Here is a 17802-nt window from a genome sequence, read left to right on the forward strand (position 1 = left end):
ACTTTTTTTTTTTTTTGGTACTGATGATTGAACCCATGCAAGGGATGCTCAATCACTGAGCCACATCCCCAGCCCCTTTTTTATATTTTATTGAGACTGGGTCTTGCTGAGTTGCTAAGTGCCTCGCTAAATTGCTGGGGCTGGCTTTGAACTCAAATCTTCCTGCCTCAGCCTCCCAAACCACTGGGATTGCAGGCGTTCGCCACAGCGCCCGGCTCACACACATTTTTGATACTCAGTTTCCCCATCTTTAAAATAAGAGATTTGGAGATGCCTTGGTTCTACGGTGGAGGATGTAGAGAAAGGCATGTCTACAGATGGATGTGCGAGAAGGTGGGGCAAATGCAGTCAGGCCACAGTGACCCAGGGATCAGCAGAACGAGAGTGGGGCGCGGTTACAAATTTGAGGAGGGTTTTTGCTAAAAGGAGGTTCGGGAACCCCCACCTCCCCAACGCGAGGCCTGTGGTTGAGAAAGGGCTTGACAGTATGGGCGACCAGTATGGGTGCTGAGGGGCAGACCAGTGGTCAAGAAGGAGGCTATCCCTAGGGCTGTGTTGGATTTCTCGGACAGGACACCCGCCCAAGTCCTGCTCCACAGGCTTCTCCAAGAAAGCTGGGAAGGAAGAGGCGCGGCCTCCCTGCCCAGCGAAGCAGAGCGCCACGTCCCTCTTGGCTCAGCCTACCTCAGGCTCCTTCGCTACGCGCTCCACACCTCCCGCCTCCGGCCTCGCTGGCTTGGCCTGGATCCAATCCCAGCCAATCGGCGCCCTCCGCGATCCCGAGCCGGACCAATCAGCGGCGGTGGGGGCGGGAGCTGTCGCCATGGCAGTGAGGAGGCGGGCGCGCGCGGTTGGTGGAGGGACCCAGCAAAGCAGTGGGCTAGGGGCTGGAGAGAGTCTGTTCCAACCCATTCAGCAAGCGGAGCCTTCCTCGCCTGCAACCCGCAAGGTAAGGCCGGTGGCTGGAGGTGGATGCGGATTAGTAAGTCGGGAGGCTGGGGCGAGTCCTGAGATAAGACTCTGGTTTTTTGCCCTGCCAAAGCAGTGAGCATGGCGGGGCCCGCACAGTGGGCGGGCACAGGTGGGGAGGGAGCCCCCAACTTGAGCTTGAGACTCGGGGTCCCCTCCTCCGCTTCACTCGCTGCAGAGCACCCGAGCTTTCTCTGGGGTAGATGTGGGAGGCAGACTCTCCGCGAGAGCCAGAGAGGGTAGATGCAGGACCGAGACTCGGGCGGGGTCCGGCGCAGTCTTGGCGCTTCAGTGGGCGAGGGAGATGCCCATCGGTGAGGAAGGGTATATCTACCAATTCCAGGCTGATGCTCACCACACGATTCGCCGTGGAGAAAAGGTAGGCCTGTGAACCCCGTTTTTCTGCCGGTTCTGTTAAGCTCTTACACTCAGGAGAAAGTTCCTGCCAGTCGTACTATCGTTTTTGTTTTTCCTTTTAAGAGACAACTTAGGTTCGAGGTGATCCCTTTCAGTTTTAGGGGATGAGAAGGATGGTACTTCCTTGTTGCACCTGCTAAATATTAACTCAGTGAGCAAATGTGGTTATTGTGGTTGGTGCTGGCAGCGGTCTTGGCAATTATTTTACAGTGTCAGAAGAGGTGGAGGGGGAGAAAATGAGAACGAACATGGATCTTTAGTGTGATTTTTGGGAGACAACCTCTTGAGATTCTGTGTTCACTAAACTACTACACTGGGTAATGTACCTTTTGACAATAGAATTAGTGCTACCATCTAAAGCCTTTTATTAAGGTTCTGTTAAATCCATGGATGAATATGGACACTAAACCAAATTTTACCTGGCTTAAAAAAAAGACAGGGGTCAGGGGTCGGTTAAATGCACATATTTCTTTTTCTTTTCTTCTTTTTTTTAATGCTGTCTTTTTATTTTATTTTTTTAAGTTTTTTAGTTATAGTTGGACACAATATCTTTATTTTGTTTATTTATTTTTATGTGGAGCTGAGGATCGAACCCAGGGCCTCACACGTGAGAGGCAAGCGCTCTACCACTGAGCTACAACCCCAGCCCTAAATGCACATATTTCTAATAGTTTTGTTTGAAGGAAACTCTTGGTTTTCCCTATAGGAAAGTAAAAAAAAAAAAAAAAAAGACAGTTGCTTGAAAGGATTGGCTAAAAGCTGTATGAGACTAGTGGTATTTTGTTCCAATAACCTATCTTTTACTACCTATTTAAATTATTTGTTTCTTAAGGTATTCCCTGGTGGATTCCATTAAATAATTGGACTCTGGTAATATCCAAATTCCTGCATTTTTGTCTGTCATAGAAATTGCATCAGGATTCATCCTGATTTAAGCCAAGTGTGAGTTCTTGTTTTATAAAATTTGAACAAGTTTAACAAACATTAGACAAATAAATGTTTCAACAGATGCTCCTTAGTTAATAGGGTAAAAAATTAAATCATTTAGAAAATAGAAGTAAAACCTCAAGTAATATTATTCTTTTTATTATGGTGAACATGGAAACTTCTTTTTCTCATCTTGATCTTTAAATTCTCTCCAATCTGGTTCACATTCCTAATGTGAATAATTCTGTCTCCTTGTGGTTACTCGTGCTGTTCTTCTGCTATCCTGATTTTACCCATCTTCTAAGGGTGTGTTTATCTTTCTCTGCTTTCCCAAGATACTAATTATTTATATGACACATTTTACACATTTTCTCAGCATGCCTTTTGTCAGTTGTTTTTTGCTCAGTAAATACCATTTGAAATGAAATCACAATTAAGGGGGCTGGGTTGTGGCTCAGTGGTAGAATGCTCGCCTAGCATTCACAAGGCACTGGGTTTAATCCTCAGCACCACATAAATGTAAAATAAAGATATTGTGTCCACCTAAAGCTAAAAAATAAATATTTTAAAAAAGAAGAAATCATAATTAAGGCAATTAGGGTAATTTGCAAAATACTAGCTTTTAATTATGGGCATTAATATAGGGTATCAGCAACATGAGCAATTCAGTTATCTTTTTGTTTTAGTATATGAAGTATATCTCTGTAGATATACTAAATTAATTTTATATAATTTAAAATAATATATATTAAATACATATTAAACTGTGTTCCAATTTCTAAGGATCCTTTTGATGGCTGGGGTGTATAAAACACCCTTTTGAGTAGGTGGCTGGAAGAATCAAGTGTAAGATTTTGGAATGTATTGAAAATAATCTTTAAAGTGGATAATTTTTTAAGTATTGTTAATAAATAAGTTGACCATATTTGGCATAATAGACAAATAACTTTTTCAATATAATTTACAGTTTAGAAAAAGAAAAATTTGCTTTTTTATGTTTAATATGTGAAATCAGTTTATAGACTTGCTCCAAATAAGTTAAAATAACTTACTCATGAAAAATTATCAATCACTTTGATAATTTTCAATCTAAAAGTTATTGAAATCTACAATATGGTGAAAAGTCTACTTAATTAGAATTTCTTGGCCAGATTCCAGTCCTTGTTCTGCTAGATTATCTTAGGCAAGTCAGTTAACTTCTTTGTGCTTATATAACCTTTTCTAAAGGTGGAAAGTGAACTGGATTACCTCTGAAAACATTTCTGGACTCAGAATTCTCTTATTCTAAAATTTGCAAACAACTTAATGGAAATTGAGATAGCACTTCCATGCCTTCATTTTTTGGCAAAGTCTTTTGACATTGTATTTTAGTTATCTGAAGTACAGTATATGTAAATGTTGAGGACATTGTAATTAAAAAAATTAAGTGATTTATTAAGTGTTTATTAAGTGATACTGATATCAACAGTATATATTCATAAACTTATTTCTAAGAATACTGTAAACCATTGCTAAGATTGGAAAAAAAAAGGAGATATATGATAGTTTCCTTGATGTCCTTTTAACAGATACGGACATCAGAAACACTAAGATCTATACTGATGTCTTGATCAAGGAAGGGGCTGAAGTCTAGCTCAGCTGGTCATATACCTGATATTTTATTTCGAATCACACTTTCTATCTGACTCTCATTTTCAAAGTGGGAAATGGAGGTGAGCAACAGGTTATATTGTCACTGCTGGCATGGAGAAACTCAGACACCATTTAGTTTTCCTCACTCCACCCCTTTTTACTGTCAGAATTGACACATTAAAAAGCAGCAACCCTGGTTTCCTGGCTCAGGGCAGTGCCTTTGGGGGAAAAACAAAAAAACAAACAAACCTAGGCTTTCATTCCAGCTTGATTTTAATGGCTTGGAGGAAGAGACTGTTCCATTCTTGTTGGATGTGTTCCTTCTATTGGCTTTGTAGCTGCATTGGAGCTTTGGTTATAGCAATGCTCAGAGAAAAGCTCTAATGAGGCATTTCAAAAATGTTTTGTGATTGTCAAACTGATATTGCCTTTTAAATTCTATAATTTGGGTATTTATAGAACAGATTTTCATATATATGTATATTTCATTTTCAAGACAATAAGGGCATTAATATTTATTGAGCATATACTATTGTCATATACTATACTGGTTATTTTATGTTCTTTCTTATTTCCACCTCATCAATAAACCTGTAAAGAAGTATCAGTTCAGTTTCATAGATAGGAATATCAAGACTCAGAAGACCAAAAGAGGGTTGGAGATGTAGCTCAGTAGTAGAGCTCACGTGTAAGGCCTAGGGCTCAATCCCTAGCACTTAAAACAAGTATCTCACAAATAAATGGGAGAGGTTAGGATTCAATCTGTTTTTTTTTTTTAAATTTTTTTTTATCATGCTGTATTAGAAAAGGCCATATACCTTTACAAAATACATTATGCATATTATCATAGATGGTTTCATATTAAATTGCCATGTAAAAAAGGAATATATATGTTGTTCAAATTTGAAACTATTGTTATTTGCTTGTTTTCTTTACAGACCACTTGGAAATAATTGATCGTGTTCACCAATGAGTTTGCACACAAGCTGTCTTGTATTATGTAGTAGGGTTTCAAAAAAGAGTTAGAATTTTATTGTCTCATTACTGTGGTAGACTGGGATCAAGGTTAACTATTTTAAAGTATTGTAAAAGTAAAGGAAGATTCCAGTTAAGTATTTAACAGAAGTTACCTTATATCTTAAAATGTAATTGCTGAGAAAATTAAAAGCTTAATCTGAATTCTGCTTAGTTATTTAAAAGAGGAGCAATAGATTAATTCTAGATAAGGAAGAGGGGCGGGAGGGAAAGAGAGGGGGCAGGGGATTAGCAAGGGTGGTGGAATGTGATGGTCATCATTATACAAAGTACATGTATGAAGACTTGAATTGGGTGTCAACATACCTTATAATATACAAACAGATATGAAAAATTGGGGTACATATGTGTATTAAGAATTGTAATTTTAAAAAACCCAAAGTAGGGCTGGGGATGTGGCTCAAGTGGTAGCGCGCTCGTCTGGCATGCGTGCGGCCCGGGTTCGATCCTCAGCACCACATACCAACAAAGATGTTGTGTCTGCCGATAACTAAAAAAATAAATAAATATTAAAAAAAAAAAAAAACACCCAAAGTACATGTATAATGTAATAAATTGGCACAAACATACTTTATATACAGAGATAAGAAAAATTGTGCTCTATATGTGTAATAAGAATTGTAATGCATTCCACTGTTGTCGTGTATTTAAAAATATAATAAAATCAATAAAAAAGAGGAGCAATATAGTAAAATATGGGCACAGCAAATCAATTGGTCTTTGATTCTGTTTATTTTAATGTATCTCCCTTCCCTATTGGAATATGATATAATTTAGTCTCCTTCATACCATGAAAATTTGGTACGTTTTCTTTTCATGCTGTGACAAATTTATATGCTGTCATTTGCCTTTACCACCACTATAATATGGTTAAATTTATGATTATATTTACTTTGTCTTTTTTTTTTTCATTTAGAACCTAAGAGTCAGTTTTTAATGAAAAAAATTTGGGTCAGGAGCCAAGATCCACCTCTTCACTAACTTGATATTAAACATCTTACCTTTCTGGATCTCAGTTGCCTCATCTGTAAAAAGGACATAAAAATTGTTTAGCTGTATGAAGGTAAGTGCTCAGTTAAGACTTGCCTTTGTTGGCAAACAAAAACTACCACCACTACCAACAATAATAAAACACAGATAGGACAAAACCCAATATAGGCTTCCTGGTAGTTTAAACCCACAATGTTTTTTTTTCTCATTTGAAATAATTCTTGAAGTAGACAGTCTAGGACAGGCATAATGATTTTATTAAGTCATAAGAGACCTAATCTCCTCCAATTCTTTGATCTGCTTTCCCTAAGTTGTGACTCTGTTTTTCACAGTCTAAGATAGCTACCAGCCTCTGACCATCACAGCCAAGATACAGGCAGCAAGGCAAAGGTAATGAAGGATATCTCTTCTCTCTTTCAGGAGACTTCCTGAACAAAAGCTCAGGCTGCAAGAAAGATGAGGAAGGGAGAAAAATATACATGAGGGAGGAACAGAGATTTTACAAGGAAAGAGATTAGTTCCAGCTTTTCTATTTTTTTGTTTGTTTTTTGTGTTGCCAGGGATTGAACCCAGGGCTCTGTCCATGCTAAGCAAGTGCCCTACCATTAAGCTACATCCTCAACTCTTTTGTTTTCTTTTCACTTACTTACCTATGACCATTCTTTTTAACCCCTTCCAGGATATCTTGCCCCACAATTAAAACAGGGATCTCCCACCCCTCCCTCTCAAATAAACTTAATCTGGTTAACTACTGGAGTGAATCTATAGCTAAGAAATCTGCCTCTGTTTATGAATGAGAGTTTTGATTTATCCTTTTAGGACCTGGATAGGTAGGGAAATTGTTTTGTATCTATTGGATACTAGGAGAAGATTAAGAACTCATAATTACTTTGTAATTATGCCTGAGGCTCTGATGCCTTTGGGATAATTGATTCCATGCTATCTTGAAATATTTAAAAATTTTTAAAATATACTTACTTATTTTTTTTGTCCTACTTGGTTGTACATGGCAGCAGAATGCATTTCAATTCATCATACACAAATGGAGCATAACATTTCAATTCTCTAGTTGTACACCTTGTAAAGATGCACCATTAATGCAATCATACATGTATCTAGGGTAATGATGTCCATCTCATTCTACCATCTTTTCTACCCTCCTAATCCCACCCCATCCTCCCCTTTGCCCAATCCAAAGATCCTCCATTCTTCCCATGCTCACCCCCCACCCCCTCATCATAGATCAGCATCTACTAATCAGAGAAAACATTTGGTACAATATCTTTATTTTATATTTATGTAGTGCCGAGGATCGAACGCAGTGCCTTGTGCATGCTAGGCGAGCACTCTACCACTGAGCCACAAACCCAGCCCCAGGCCTTTAGTTTTTTTGAGGTTGACTTACTTTGCTTAGCATAATATTCTTCAGCTCCATCCATTTACCTGCAAATACCACAATTTTATTCTCTTTTAAGGCTGAGTAATATTCCATTGTGCATATATACCACAGTTTCTTTATCCATTCATCTATTGATGAGCATCTAGGTTGGTTCCACAGTTTAGCTCCTATGAATTCAGCTTCTATAAACACTGATGTGACTATGTTACTTTAGTATGCTGATTTTAAATCCTTTGAGTATAAACCGAGGAGTAGGATAGCTGGGTCAAATGGTGGTTTCATTCAAAGTTTTCTGAGGAATCTCCACACTGCTTTCAAAAGTGGTTGCACCAATTTGCAGTCTCATCAGCAATGTATGAGTGTACCTTTTTCCCTACATCCTCTCCAACACCTATTATTGCTTGTATTCTTGATAAATGCCATTCTGACTGGGGTAAGATGAATCTTAGAGTAGTGTTAATTTGCATTTCTCTAATTACTAAAGATGTTGAACACCTTTTCATGTATTTGTTGATTACATGTATATCTTCTTCTGAGAAGTGTCTGTTCCTTAGCCCATTTATTGATTGGATTATTATTATTATTTTTTTGGTATTAAGTTTTTTTGAGTTCTTTATATATCCTAGAGATTAGTGCTCTATCTGATGTGCGTGTGGTAAAAATTTGCTCCCATACTGTAGGCTCTCTCTTTACTTCAATGATTGTGTCTGTTGCTGAGAAGAAGCTTTTTGTTTAAATATATGTCTTTATTTTACTTTAAGTGGTGCTGAGGATCGAACCCAGTGCCTCACACATGCCACATGAGCATTCTACTTCTGAGCCACAACTTCAGCCCAAGAAGAAGCTTTTTAATTTGAATCCATCCCATTTATTGATTCTTGATTTTATTCCTTGTGCTTTAGGAGTCTTGTTAAGGAAGTCGGGGCCCAATGAAGATTTGGGTCTACTTTTTCCTTCTATTAGGTGCAGGGTCTCTGGTCTAATTCCTAGGTCCTTGATCCACTTTGAGTTGAATTTTGTGCATGGTGAGAGATAGAGGTTTAATTTCATATTGCTACATATGGATTTCCAGTTTTCCCAGCATCATTGTTGAAGAGGCTATCCTTTCTCCAATATATGTTTTTGGCACCTTTGTCTAGTATGAGAAAACTGTGTTTATGTTGGTTGGTCCCTGTGTCTTCTCTTCTGTGCCATTTATTGGTCTACATATCTATTTTGGTGCCAATACCATGCTGTTTTTGTTACTATTGCTCTGTAGTATAGTGCAAGGTCTGGAATTGTGATGCCTCCTGCTTTACTTTTCTTGCTAAAAATTGCTTTGGCTATTCTGGTCTCTTATTTTTCCAAATAAATTTCATGATTGCTTTTTCTAGTTCTATGAAGAATATCATTGGGATTTTAATAGGAATTGCATTAAATCTGTATAACAGTTTTGGTAGTATGGCCATTTTGACAATATTAACTCTGCCTTTCCAAGAGCATGGGGGATCTTTCCATCTTCTAAGATGTTCTTCAATGAATTGATCTCTTGATTTAGAATCTCACATCATCCTACTTTAGAGAGGAAATAATCAGCCTATCCATATTTGGATTAGTCAGTCTACTGTTTCAGCCTAGTTTAGCTCAGTGTCTCCTCTTGAAGTCTGAGTCTTATGGAAACACAGGGTGATAAAAGATAGGAGAAGAAGGCCAGTCTTAATGACTGGAAAATGGAATGAAAAGTAGGTTAGTCCCCACTTCTTCCCATTGTTTCTCTTTATCACTCATTTCTCCTTTTTTTGTATGGATTTTTTTGTCTTTTCCAGTTCATAAAAACATGTAACCCTATTTCTGACACCTTTGGCATTATGTTGGTATTTAAAGAGATTTTTTAAAATACGTTTTTAGGGGCTGGGGATGTGGCTCAAGTGGTAGCGCGCTCGCCTGGCATGCGTGCGGCCCGGGTTCGATCCTCAGCACCACATACAAACAAAGATGTTGTGTCCGCCGAAAACTAAAAAAATAAATAAATAAATATTAAAATTCTCTCTCTCTCTCTCCCTCCCTCCCTCCCTCTATCACTCTCTCTTTAAAAAAAAAAAATACGTTTTTAGTTGTTGACAGACCTTTATTTTGTCTATTTATTTATATGCGGTGCTGAGAATTGAACCCAGTGCTTCACACATGCTAGGCAAGCACTCTACCACTGAGCCATACCCCCAACCCCTAAAGAGATTTTTGTCATTACTTTTCTACCTAATGTACTCAACACTTTCTGTTTCTTTTGTTAAGACAGCAGGTGACATTTGAAGAGACTTTATTAAGAAATAGAGTAAAGGTTTAAGTTAATTATCCTTATTATGTCTAGAATAAACACTGAAAGATTAAAACTAGTAGAGGGAAAAATATATTTAAAACATTCTCCATTAATCCAAAAAAAAAAAAAAAGAAAAAAGAAAAGACGATAAAAAATAAATATTAAAGAGACAGGATAAATAGAAAGCCCTAAAGAAGATGGTAGATTTTGAATTTAAGATAGAATACCTGTATTTCATTGATTCCAAAACCTCATTGATATTAAGATATACCATCATATGCTATAGAAAAAATCCTGCCAAACTATGACATTGTGCTTTATTACTTACAATATGCTTACTGAAAAAATTTTATTTTACTTTTTTTTTTAATCCCTAGGGATTGAACCCTGGGATGCTTTATCATTAAACCACATTCCCAGAGTTTTGTTTTGTTTTATTTTGAGACAGAGTCTTGCTAAGTTATTGAGGCTGGTCTTGAGCTTGAGATCTTCCTGCCTCAGCCTCCCAAGTACCTGGTATTACAGGTGTGTGCCACCATACCTGTTTTTTTTTTGTTTTTTAAAATGTATATAATAACATTGTTGGGAAATTATTTTGTAGTTTAAAATTTAACATAGCAGCGACTTTTGGCCATAGGTATTTATGATGCATTACAGTAATAGCTGTTTTATAACCCATTCTCTTATATCAATTTCTTTTGTAGCTTTAGCATTAGTGTATTATTTTGAAGTATTCTAAAATAGCATCAGAATTTTGTCGACATTTCCTATTGACTCAACTCAGCTTTCTCCCCACTTAAATTACATGTTGTTGGAAGTTCTGCAGCTTTTGCTTAGTACTATTAGGAAGTTTTTGACAAATTGACATTTGCCTTAATGTTTTATAAATTGGTCAAATAAAGTTCATGTTCCTTGAAATTTTTTTGGAGGCATTGTCAGTTTCTGTTGGCTGCCTTTGCATTGTTTGGCTGCTAATAGGTAATTCTGTTGCTCTAACAAAATGTAACATGGCATCATCTACTTTGCGTATCTTTGTGTGTGTGTGTGTGTGTGTGTGTGTTGTGCTAGGGACTGAACCCAGGGCCTTGTGTATGTGAGGCAAGCATTCTACCACCTGAGCTATATCCCCAGTCCTACTTTGGGTATCTTTCTGTCTAGAGTTTAGTAAAGCACTTACTTCTTCCTTTATGAGAAAAAATAAAATTATTATTCTAACATCAAACATTTGCTTCACCAATTTGAGTGCTTCATTTCTGAACTTACAAAATAACTTTTCATTTTAATATCAAATTATAGTTTAATCTTCTTGGGAAGATATTTAAAATGATAATAAGGAACTACTGATAATGCAGAAATTCTGAAGTTAGGACAGTAAGAATAAATTTGATAAAAAATTTATGCATATGTAATGCATATTGTTGTTGGTACTTGACCAAATACAATTTTATTTGTTGTTGTTGTTTGAAGTATTGGGGATGGTACCCAGGGCTTAGTGTGTACAAGGGAAGCCTCAACAACTGAGCTAAATCCCCACATCTTTTTAAATTTTATTTTGAGACAGGTCTTACTAATTTGTCTAGGCTAGCTTCGAACTTGTAATTCTCCTGACTCAGCCACCCAAATGCCTGTGATTATAGGCATACGCCTCTGTGCCCAGCTTCAATCACAATTTTAATATTCCAGTCATTGAAAGATACTCCCTGATTCCTGAAATGTTAAAATGAGAAATTGTGCATTTTAGGATGGATTAAGCACAGAATAAGTAATTTTTTAAAAATAATTTTTATTTATTTTTATTGTTTAATTTTTGGTGGACACAACATCTTTGTGTGTATGTGGTGCTGAGGATCGAACCCGGGCCGCACGCATGCCAGGCGAGCGTGCTACCGCTTGAGCCACATCCCCAGCCCCCAGAATAAGTAATTTAATTAAATGTAAACAGAGAAAATACTCCACTTAGAAGGCAGAGATTGTCACCTTAGTATATGTGTGTATGTTTGCATGTGTACATATGTACATGTATATATATATTCACACAGTATTAAAAAAAAAAAACTGGTTTCACTATATTAGTATCAACTAATATAGACCTTAAGGCAAGTTGGGATATGAAGGCCACTCACATGTGATAAAACATTAAATCTAAGGCTAGAAAGTCTTACATTTATATATATCTAATATTTAAATAAAATTGACAAAATCATAAGGAAAAACAGAAAAGTCCAAAATAATAATGTAAGATTTTCACATATTTGTCTAGTAATGGTGAAACAAGGAGACAAAAATCATTAAGAATATAAAAAAAATAAAATGATTGTGAAGCAAGAATTGTATTTTTTGATCTTCACATTAAAATTTTTCAGCTTGAAATTTTTGCTCTATTTTTTAAATTCATTAAAAAATTGTTTTTTACTTTTTATTTTTTACCTTTTTAAATACACAACAGCGGAATGCATACAATTCTTATTATACAAATAGAGCACAATTTTTCGTATCTTTGTATATAGAGTATGTTCATGCCAATTCATGCCTTTATACATGTACTTTGCTTTTTTTTGCATTACAATTCTTTTTTTCTTTTTAGAGAGAGAGAGAGAGAGAGAGAGAGAATTTTTTTTAATATTTATTTTTTAGTTTTCGGCGGATACAATATCTTTGTTTTGTATATGGTGCTGAGGATCTAACCCGGGCGGCACGCATGCCAGGCAAGCGCTCTACCACTTGAGCCACATCCCCAGCCCCATGCATAACAATTCTTAATACACATATGTACTACAATTTTTCATATCTCTGTTTGTATATAAAGTAGGTTGACACCCAGTTCGTGTCTTCATACATGTACTTTGGATAATGATGTCCATCACATTCCACCATCCTTGCTAATCCCCTGCCTTCTCCCTATCCTTCCCTCCCCTCTTCCCTTCTTCTCTATCTAGAATTCATCTATTCCTCCCATGTTCCCCCTCCCTACCCCACTAAGAGTCAGCCTCCTTATATCAGAGAAAACATTCTGGCATTTGTTTTTTGGGGATTGGCTAACTTCACTTAGCATTGTCTTCTCCAGAGCCATCCATTTACCTGCAAATGCCACGATTTTATTTTCTTTTATTGCTGAGTAAAATTCCATTGTGTATATATACCACATTTTTTAATCCATTCATCCACTGAAGGGCATCTAGGTTGGCTCCACAGTTTAGCTATTGTGAATTGTGCTGCTATAAACATTGATGTGGCTGTGTCCCTGTAGTATGCTGTTTTTAAGTCCTTTGGGTATAGTCCGAGGAGAGGGATAGCTGAGCCAAATGGAACCACCATTTATTCCTTTTTTTTAAAAGTTGGAATATAATTCATACAATTCCCTTGCTTTTAGTATAATTGTAGGGTTTTTCAATCATCTCCACTATCTAATTTTAGAACATTTTCATCACCCCCCAAAGAAATCCTGTATCCATTAGCATTTATTTCTTATTTCCCCCTTTCCTACCAATAGTTCTAAGCAATCAGTAATCTAATTTCTTCCTCTATGAACTTACCTATTTTGGGCATTTCATACCAATTGAATCATATAATATATGTCTTCTTGCTCTTGGCTGTATTTGTTATTTATTCTGTTGCATTTGACTTTAAAACAAACAATTTTCTCCTTTAAAATCAATCTTTTGTCCTAAAATTATCAAAATATGAAATAGCCTTTGGTTTTGAAACAGCAGTACCGATTCAATGCAAGTCTGACAACCTCTAAACCTAAGCTTTGTTTCTACTCCACCAAGAAGGTCTAAGTTTGATGAGAGGGTATAATGTTTCACAACCTGTTTCCAAAGGGTGAAACTTTCTTGGCTTTACTTCTTTTTGTCATTGTATCCCCAAAGGAATTTTCCTTGAAAGTTGATTTTTGTTATGTTACAATTTATGTTCCCATCTCAACAATTATGTTTTGTTTTGTTACAATTTATGTTCCCATCTCTGTTTCTTCCTTTGCCTATGTATTTTAAACTTGCCAAATATGCAATGTTTAGTTTAAAGGCATTTATTGATCTTACAAATTAATAATTTAAAATCATTGGGCTGGGGATGTGGCTCAAGCGGTAGCGTGCTCGCCTGGCATGCATGTGGCCCGGGTTCGATCTTCAGCACCTCATACAAACAAAGATGTTGTGTCCGCCGAAAACTAAAAAATAAATATTAAAAAAAATTCTCTCTCTCTCTTTAAAAAATAAAATAAAATAATTGGTGTGAATATAAGCAACTTTATTAGTACTTTATTAGTATTTCTGAATACGTAATAGAAAAGATCTATACTTAAGAAAAGAAAATAGGTACTAGAATTTAAGCACTTAACAAATACTGAGGTTAAGTTAAATTCTCTAATTTAACAAATTCTTTGTTTTTAAAATGAGAAAACTGAAGTGGAGAAGGTCAATTGACTCACCTGTGATGACATAGTAAATAAGCGAAGCAGCTAGAATTAGAAAGTACATAATAAAATTTAATTCTGCCTTATTGTTAGATATAAAAGTCATTTTCTGCTGACTATGGTGGTACATACCTATAGTCCCAGCTGCTCTGGAGGCTGAGACAGGAGGATCACAAGTTTGAGGCTACCCTGGGTAACTTACACCCTGCAGCAAAATAAGAAATAAAAAGGTATGGAGATGTAACTCAGTGTAGAGCACTTGCCTACCATACCTAGAGGCCCTGGGTTTAATCCCTGTTGAACCCCCACACACACACACACACATCAGACATTTCCAATTCCTTAAGGATCCAACATTTCTTTTTGACATAAGTATTCTTCTTGTCTCTCATTATAAGTAAGGTCTATAAGTGTTAGAACGAGGGAAGGCAGTATGTTATAGGGCAGTACTTTTGAAACTTTAGCAGGCATTATAATCATCCACAGGCTTGTTAAAAGACAGATTGTGGGGCCTACAGCCTAGAGTCTCTGATTTGGGTCTGGAGTAATCCTTGAGAGTTTGCATTTCTAGCAATTTCCCAGGTGATACTGGTGGTACTGGCCTGGGAACCCCACACTTTGAGAACCGAGGCTTAAAAGTAGACTTTGGCTTTGGCATTAGTCACTCTCAAGTCTAAATTGTCTCTATGACTAACTGCTCTGTGATCTAGATCAAGCTTTTTAAGCAGTAAGGTTTCGTTTACTTTAAAATGGGGGTGATAATATTTATTTTACAGTGTTGTCATAAGACTTAAGTGAGTTAATATAAAAAAATGTTTAATTGTCTTGCTTGGTACATAGGAAACACTAAATAGATGGTTGTTACTGTTACTTATAATAAACATGAGGATCAATCAGTGTTTATGAATCATAAATTCTGTCAGTGTTTTCGATTAGAGAGATTCTTTGTTTTGTCACTTTGAGATATTGCCAGGAGACATACATAGTTATATATACAAGCACATCTCTCTCTTGACTTGTCTTCTTATTTATGGTAGATGTGGCAGAAGAGTGAGAAAAAGCAAAAGGGACAACAACAGATGGGAGGATGTGGAAAAATCAGAACACTCTTATATTACTGATGGGAGTGTAAAATAGTACATCCACTTTGGAAAACAGTTGGCAGGTCCTCAAAAAGTTAAACACACAGAGTTATGAAATTTATCCAGCAATTCTATTCCTAAAGGTATATAATCAAAAGAATTGAAAACATACTAATATAATAGCTTGAACACTAATGTTCACTGAGGAATTATTTTAAAACATCCTGAAAGTAGAAACAACCTAAATGTCCATCAGCTGATGAATGGATAAACAATTGTGGTATATCCATACCATGGAATATCTGTTGAGCTCTAAAAAGGGATGAAGTCCTGATACATGTTACAGAATGCTTGAACCCTAAAAGCATACTGCTAAATGACAAATGCCAGACACAAAAGGCTATGTATTGTACAATTCCATTTATATGAAATGTCCAGAATAGGCAAATATATATACACAGAAAATAGATTATGAGACAGGAGGATCACAAGTTCAAAGCCAGCCTCAGCAAAAGCAAGGTGCTAAGCAACTCAGTGAGACCCTGTCTCTAAATAAAATACAAAATAGGGCTGGGGATGTGGCTCAGTGGTTGAGTGCTCCTGAGTTCAATCCCCAGTACCAAAAAATAAAAAAATAAAATAGTAGATTAGTAGCTACCCAGGGGGTAGGGGGAAAGGGAATTGGGAGTGATTCTTATTGAGTATAGGTTTTCTTTTGGGGGGTGATGAAATGTTTGAAAATTAGTAACAATGGTCGCATATCCTTGTAAATACACTAAAAAAAAAAAAAAAAAAAAAAAAGAAAGAAAGAAAGCCTGAGTTGTATCACTTAAAAGGGTAAATTTCATGGTCTATGAGTTATATCTCAAAAACACCAAAACCAAAACACACACCTATGTATGTGGGCATAAAGCATGAATGAGAAATAAACCTTTGTTGTCATAAAAAATAATTCTGGGGAAGAGGAGGTGATTCATAGTGGTTAGTCTATGCCACAAATAAACCATTCTAAGCTCTGTAAGTTTTACAAAAATGAAAACCTATTTATCATCATGGAGCCAATCATTCATCATGAAAAACATTTACTTACAACAATCAAGCTTGAGGAACCAGTGTCCTAGAGAAGATAAATCCTAAGCTTCACTATACATAGGGATCACTGGAGAATTTGTTGGAAGATTCCTAAGCCCCATCCCTGAGGCTTTGGGTAGAGCCTGAGAATTGGTATTCCTGACAGTCAGCTCCAGAGGGCTTCTGATCTGAGAGGCTGGAGAACTAAACTCTGAGTAGCATCTTCATAGATTAGACAAATTCTGTGAATTTTATGCCATGTGAAGTTTATCTCAGTACAGATACTAAAAATTGCTATAGAAATTGCCGAAATGTGAGTCTTAATGGTATTGTTAATGAAAAGACAATGTACTATAAAGGCAATCTGTTTGATTATTAATTTCTTCATTTGTAAAATGAGTCACTTTCCTTCAGTGTATTTAGTGAGTACCATCTACGGTGTGGTATGAAAATGAGGTTATTTATTCTTTTCTTTTTGATACTGAGGATTGAACCCAGGGATGCTTTACCACTTAGCTACACCCCAAATTTTATTTATTTGTTTTTTAGTTTTGAGACAGGATCTCAATAAGTTGCTGGGGCCTTGCTAACTCGATGAGGATAGCCTTGAACTTGTAACCCTCTTGCCTCAGCCTTCCAAATTGCTGGGATTACAGATGTGTGGCAAATTGCCTGACTGGGGTTTTGTATTCTTTCCAAAATTGTGACCTGTATAAGAATGTGTTACCCTAAAAAAAAAAATGAAAAAAAAAAAAAAAGGAAAGTCTATGATTAGTTAAGTTTGAGAGACTCTAAGTTAAATAATGCATATTCCAGATTGTTTAAATTATATAATAAATGTATCTTTTTTATTTTTGCTGAGGATCAAATGCAGGGCCTCACATATGCCAGGCAAGTGCTTTACCACTGAACTACACCCTCAGGATATTACTATTGACTTGAACACTATCATAAGTTTGTATGTATAAAATCAATTGAATATGAGACATTTATTCTAATTTTTGTGGTAGACTTCTGGAGTTACGGAGATCCTAGTGGAATGAATAAATAAAATTTGAATATTGTGAGACTAACAATGTTAGTATTGTTATTTTGTTTCAGCCTCATTATATTCTACTTGATATTTTATTGACCTATTTATTTGAGAACTTATTGACCAAAAAGATCTTTACCAAATGATTATTGGTTGTGACAGAATAATTTAATAAGGTTAAAAGAATATTTGTGGTTAGTTATTTATCTCTCTTAATCAACAGATGTTCATAGAGCAATTTATTTTTTAAATTTTTTTTCTGTTTTTATTTATTTATTTATTTTGATTCTTTTTTTATTATTAGTTGTTCAAAACATTACAAAGCTCTTGACATATCATATTTCATATATTTGATTCAAGCAGATTATGAACTCCCATTTTTACCCTGTATACATATTGCAGATTCACATCGGTTCCACATCCACTTTTTTACGTACTGCCGTACTAGTGTCTGTTGTATTCTGCTGCCCTTCCTATCCTCTACTATCCCCCCTCCCCTCCCCCCTCCTTTTTTTTTTTTTTTTTTTTTTTTTTTTT

At 36.2% G+C, this 17802-nt stretch overlaps 1 protein-coding gene across 1 annotated transcript in view; it reads left to right on the forward strand.

Moving 5' to 3' along the window:
* The first annotated feature begins 809 nt into the window (after positions 1 to 809).
* The window catches only part of Nucb2 (nucleobindin 2), a 47004-nt gene continuing 30011 nt past the window's right edge, over positions 810 to 17802 (forward strand). Inside the window, 1 exon segment of the mRNA XM_048788430.1 lies at positions 810 to 949. Coding sequence (XP_048644387.1) covers positions 824 to 949 — 126 coding nt within the window. The 5' untranslated portion in view covers positions 810 to 823.

The sequence above is a fragment of the Marmota marmota genome, unplaced genomic scaffold (assembly GCF_001458135.2).
Source record: "Marmota marmota marmota unplaced genomic scaffold, marMar, whole genome shotgun sequence".
NCBI classification, from domain to species: Eukaryota; Metazoa; Chordata; class Mammalia; order Rodentia; family Sciuridae; genus Marmota; species Marmota marmota.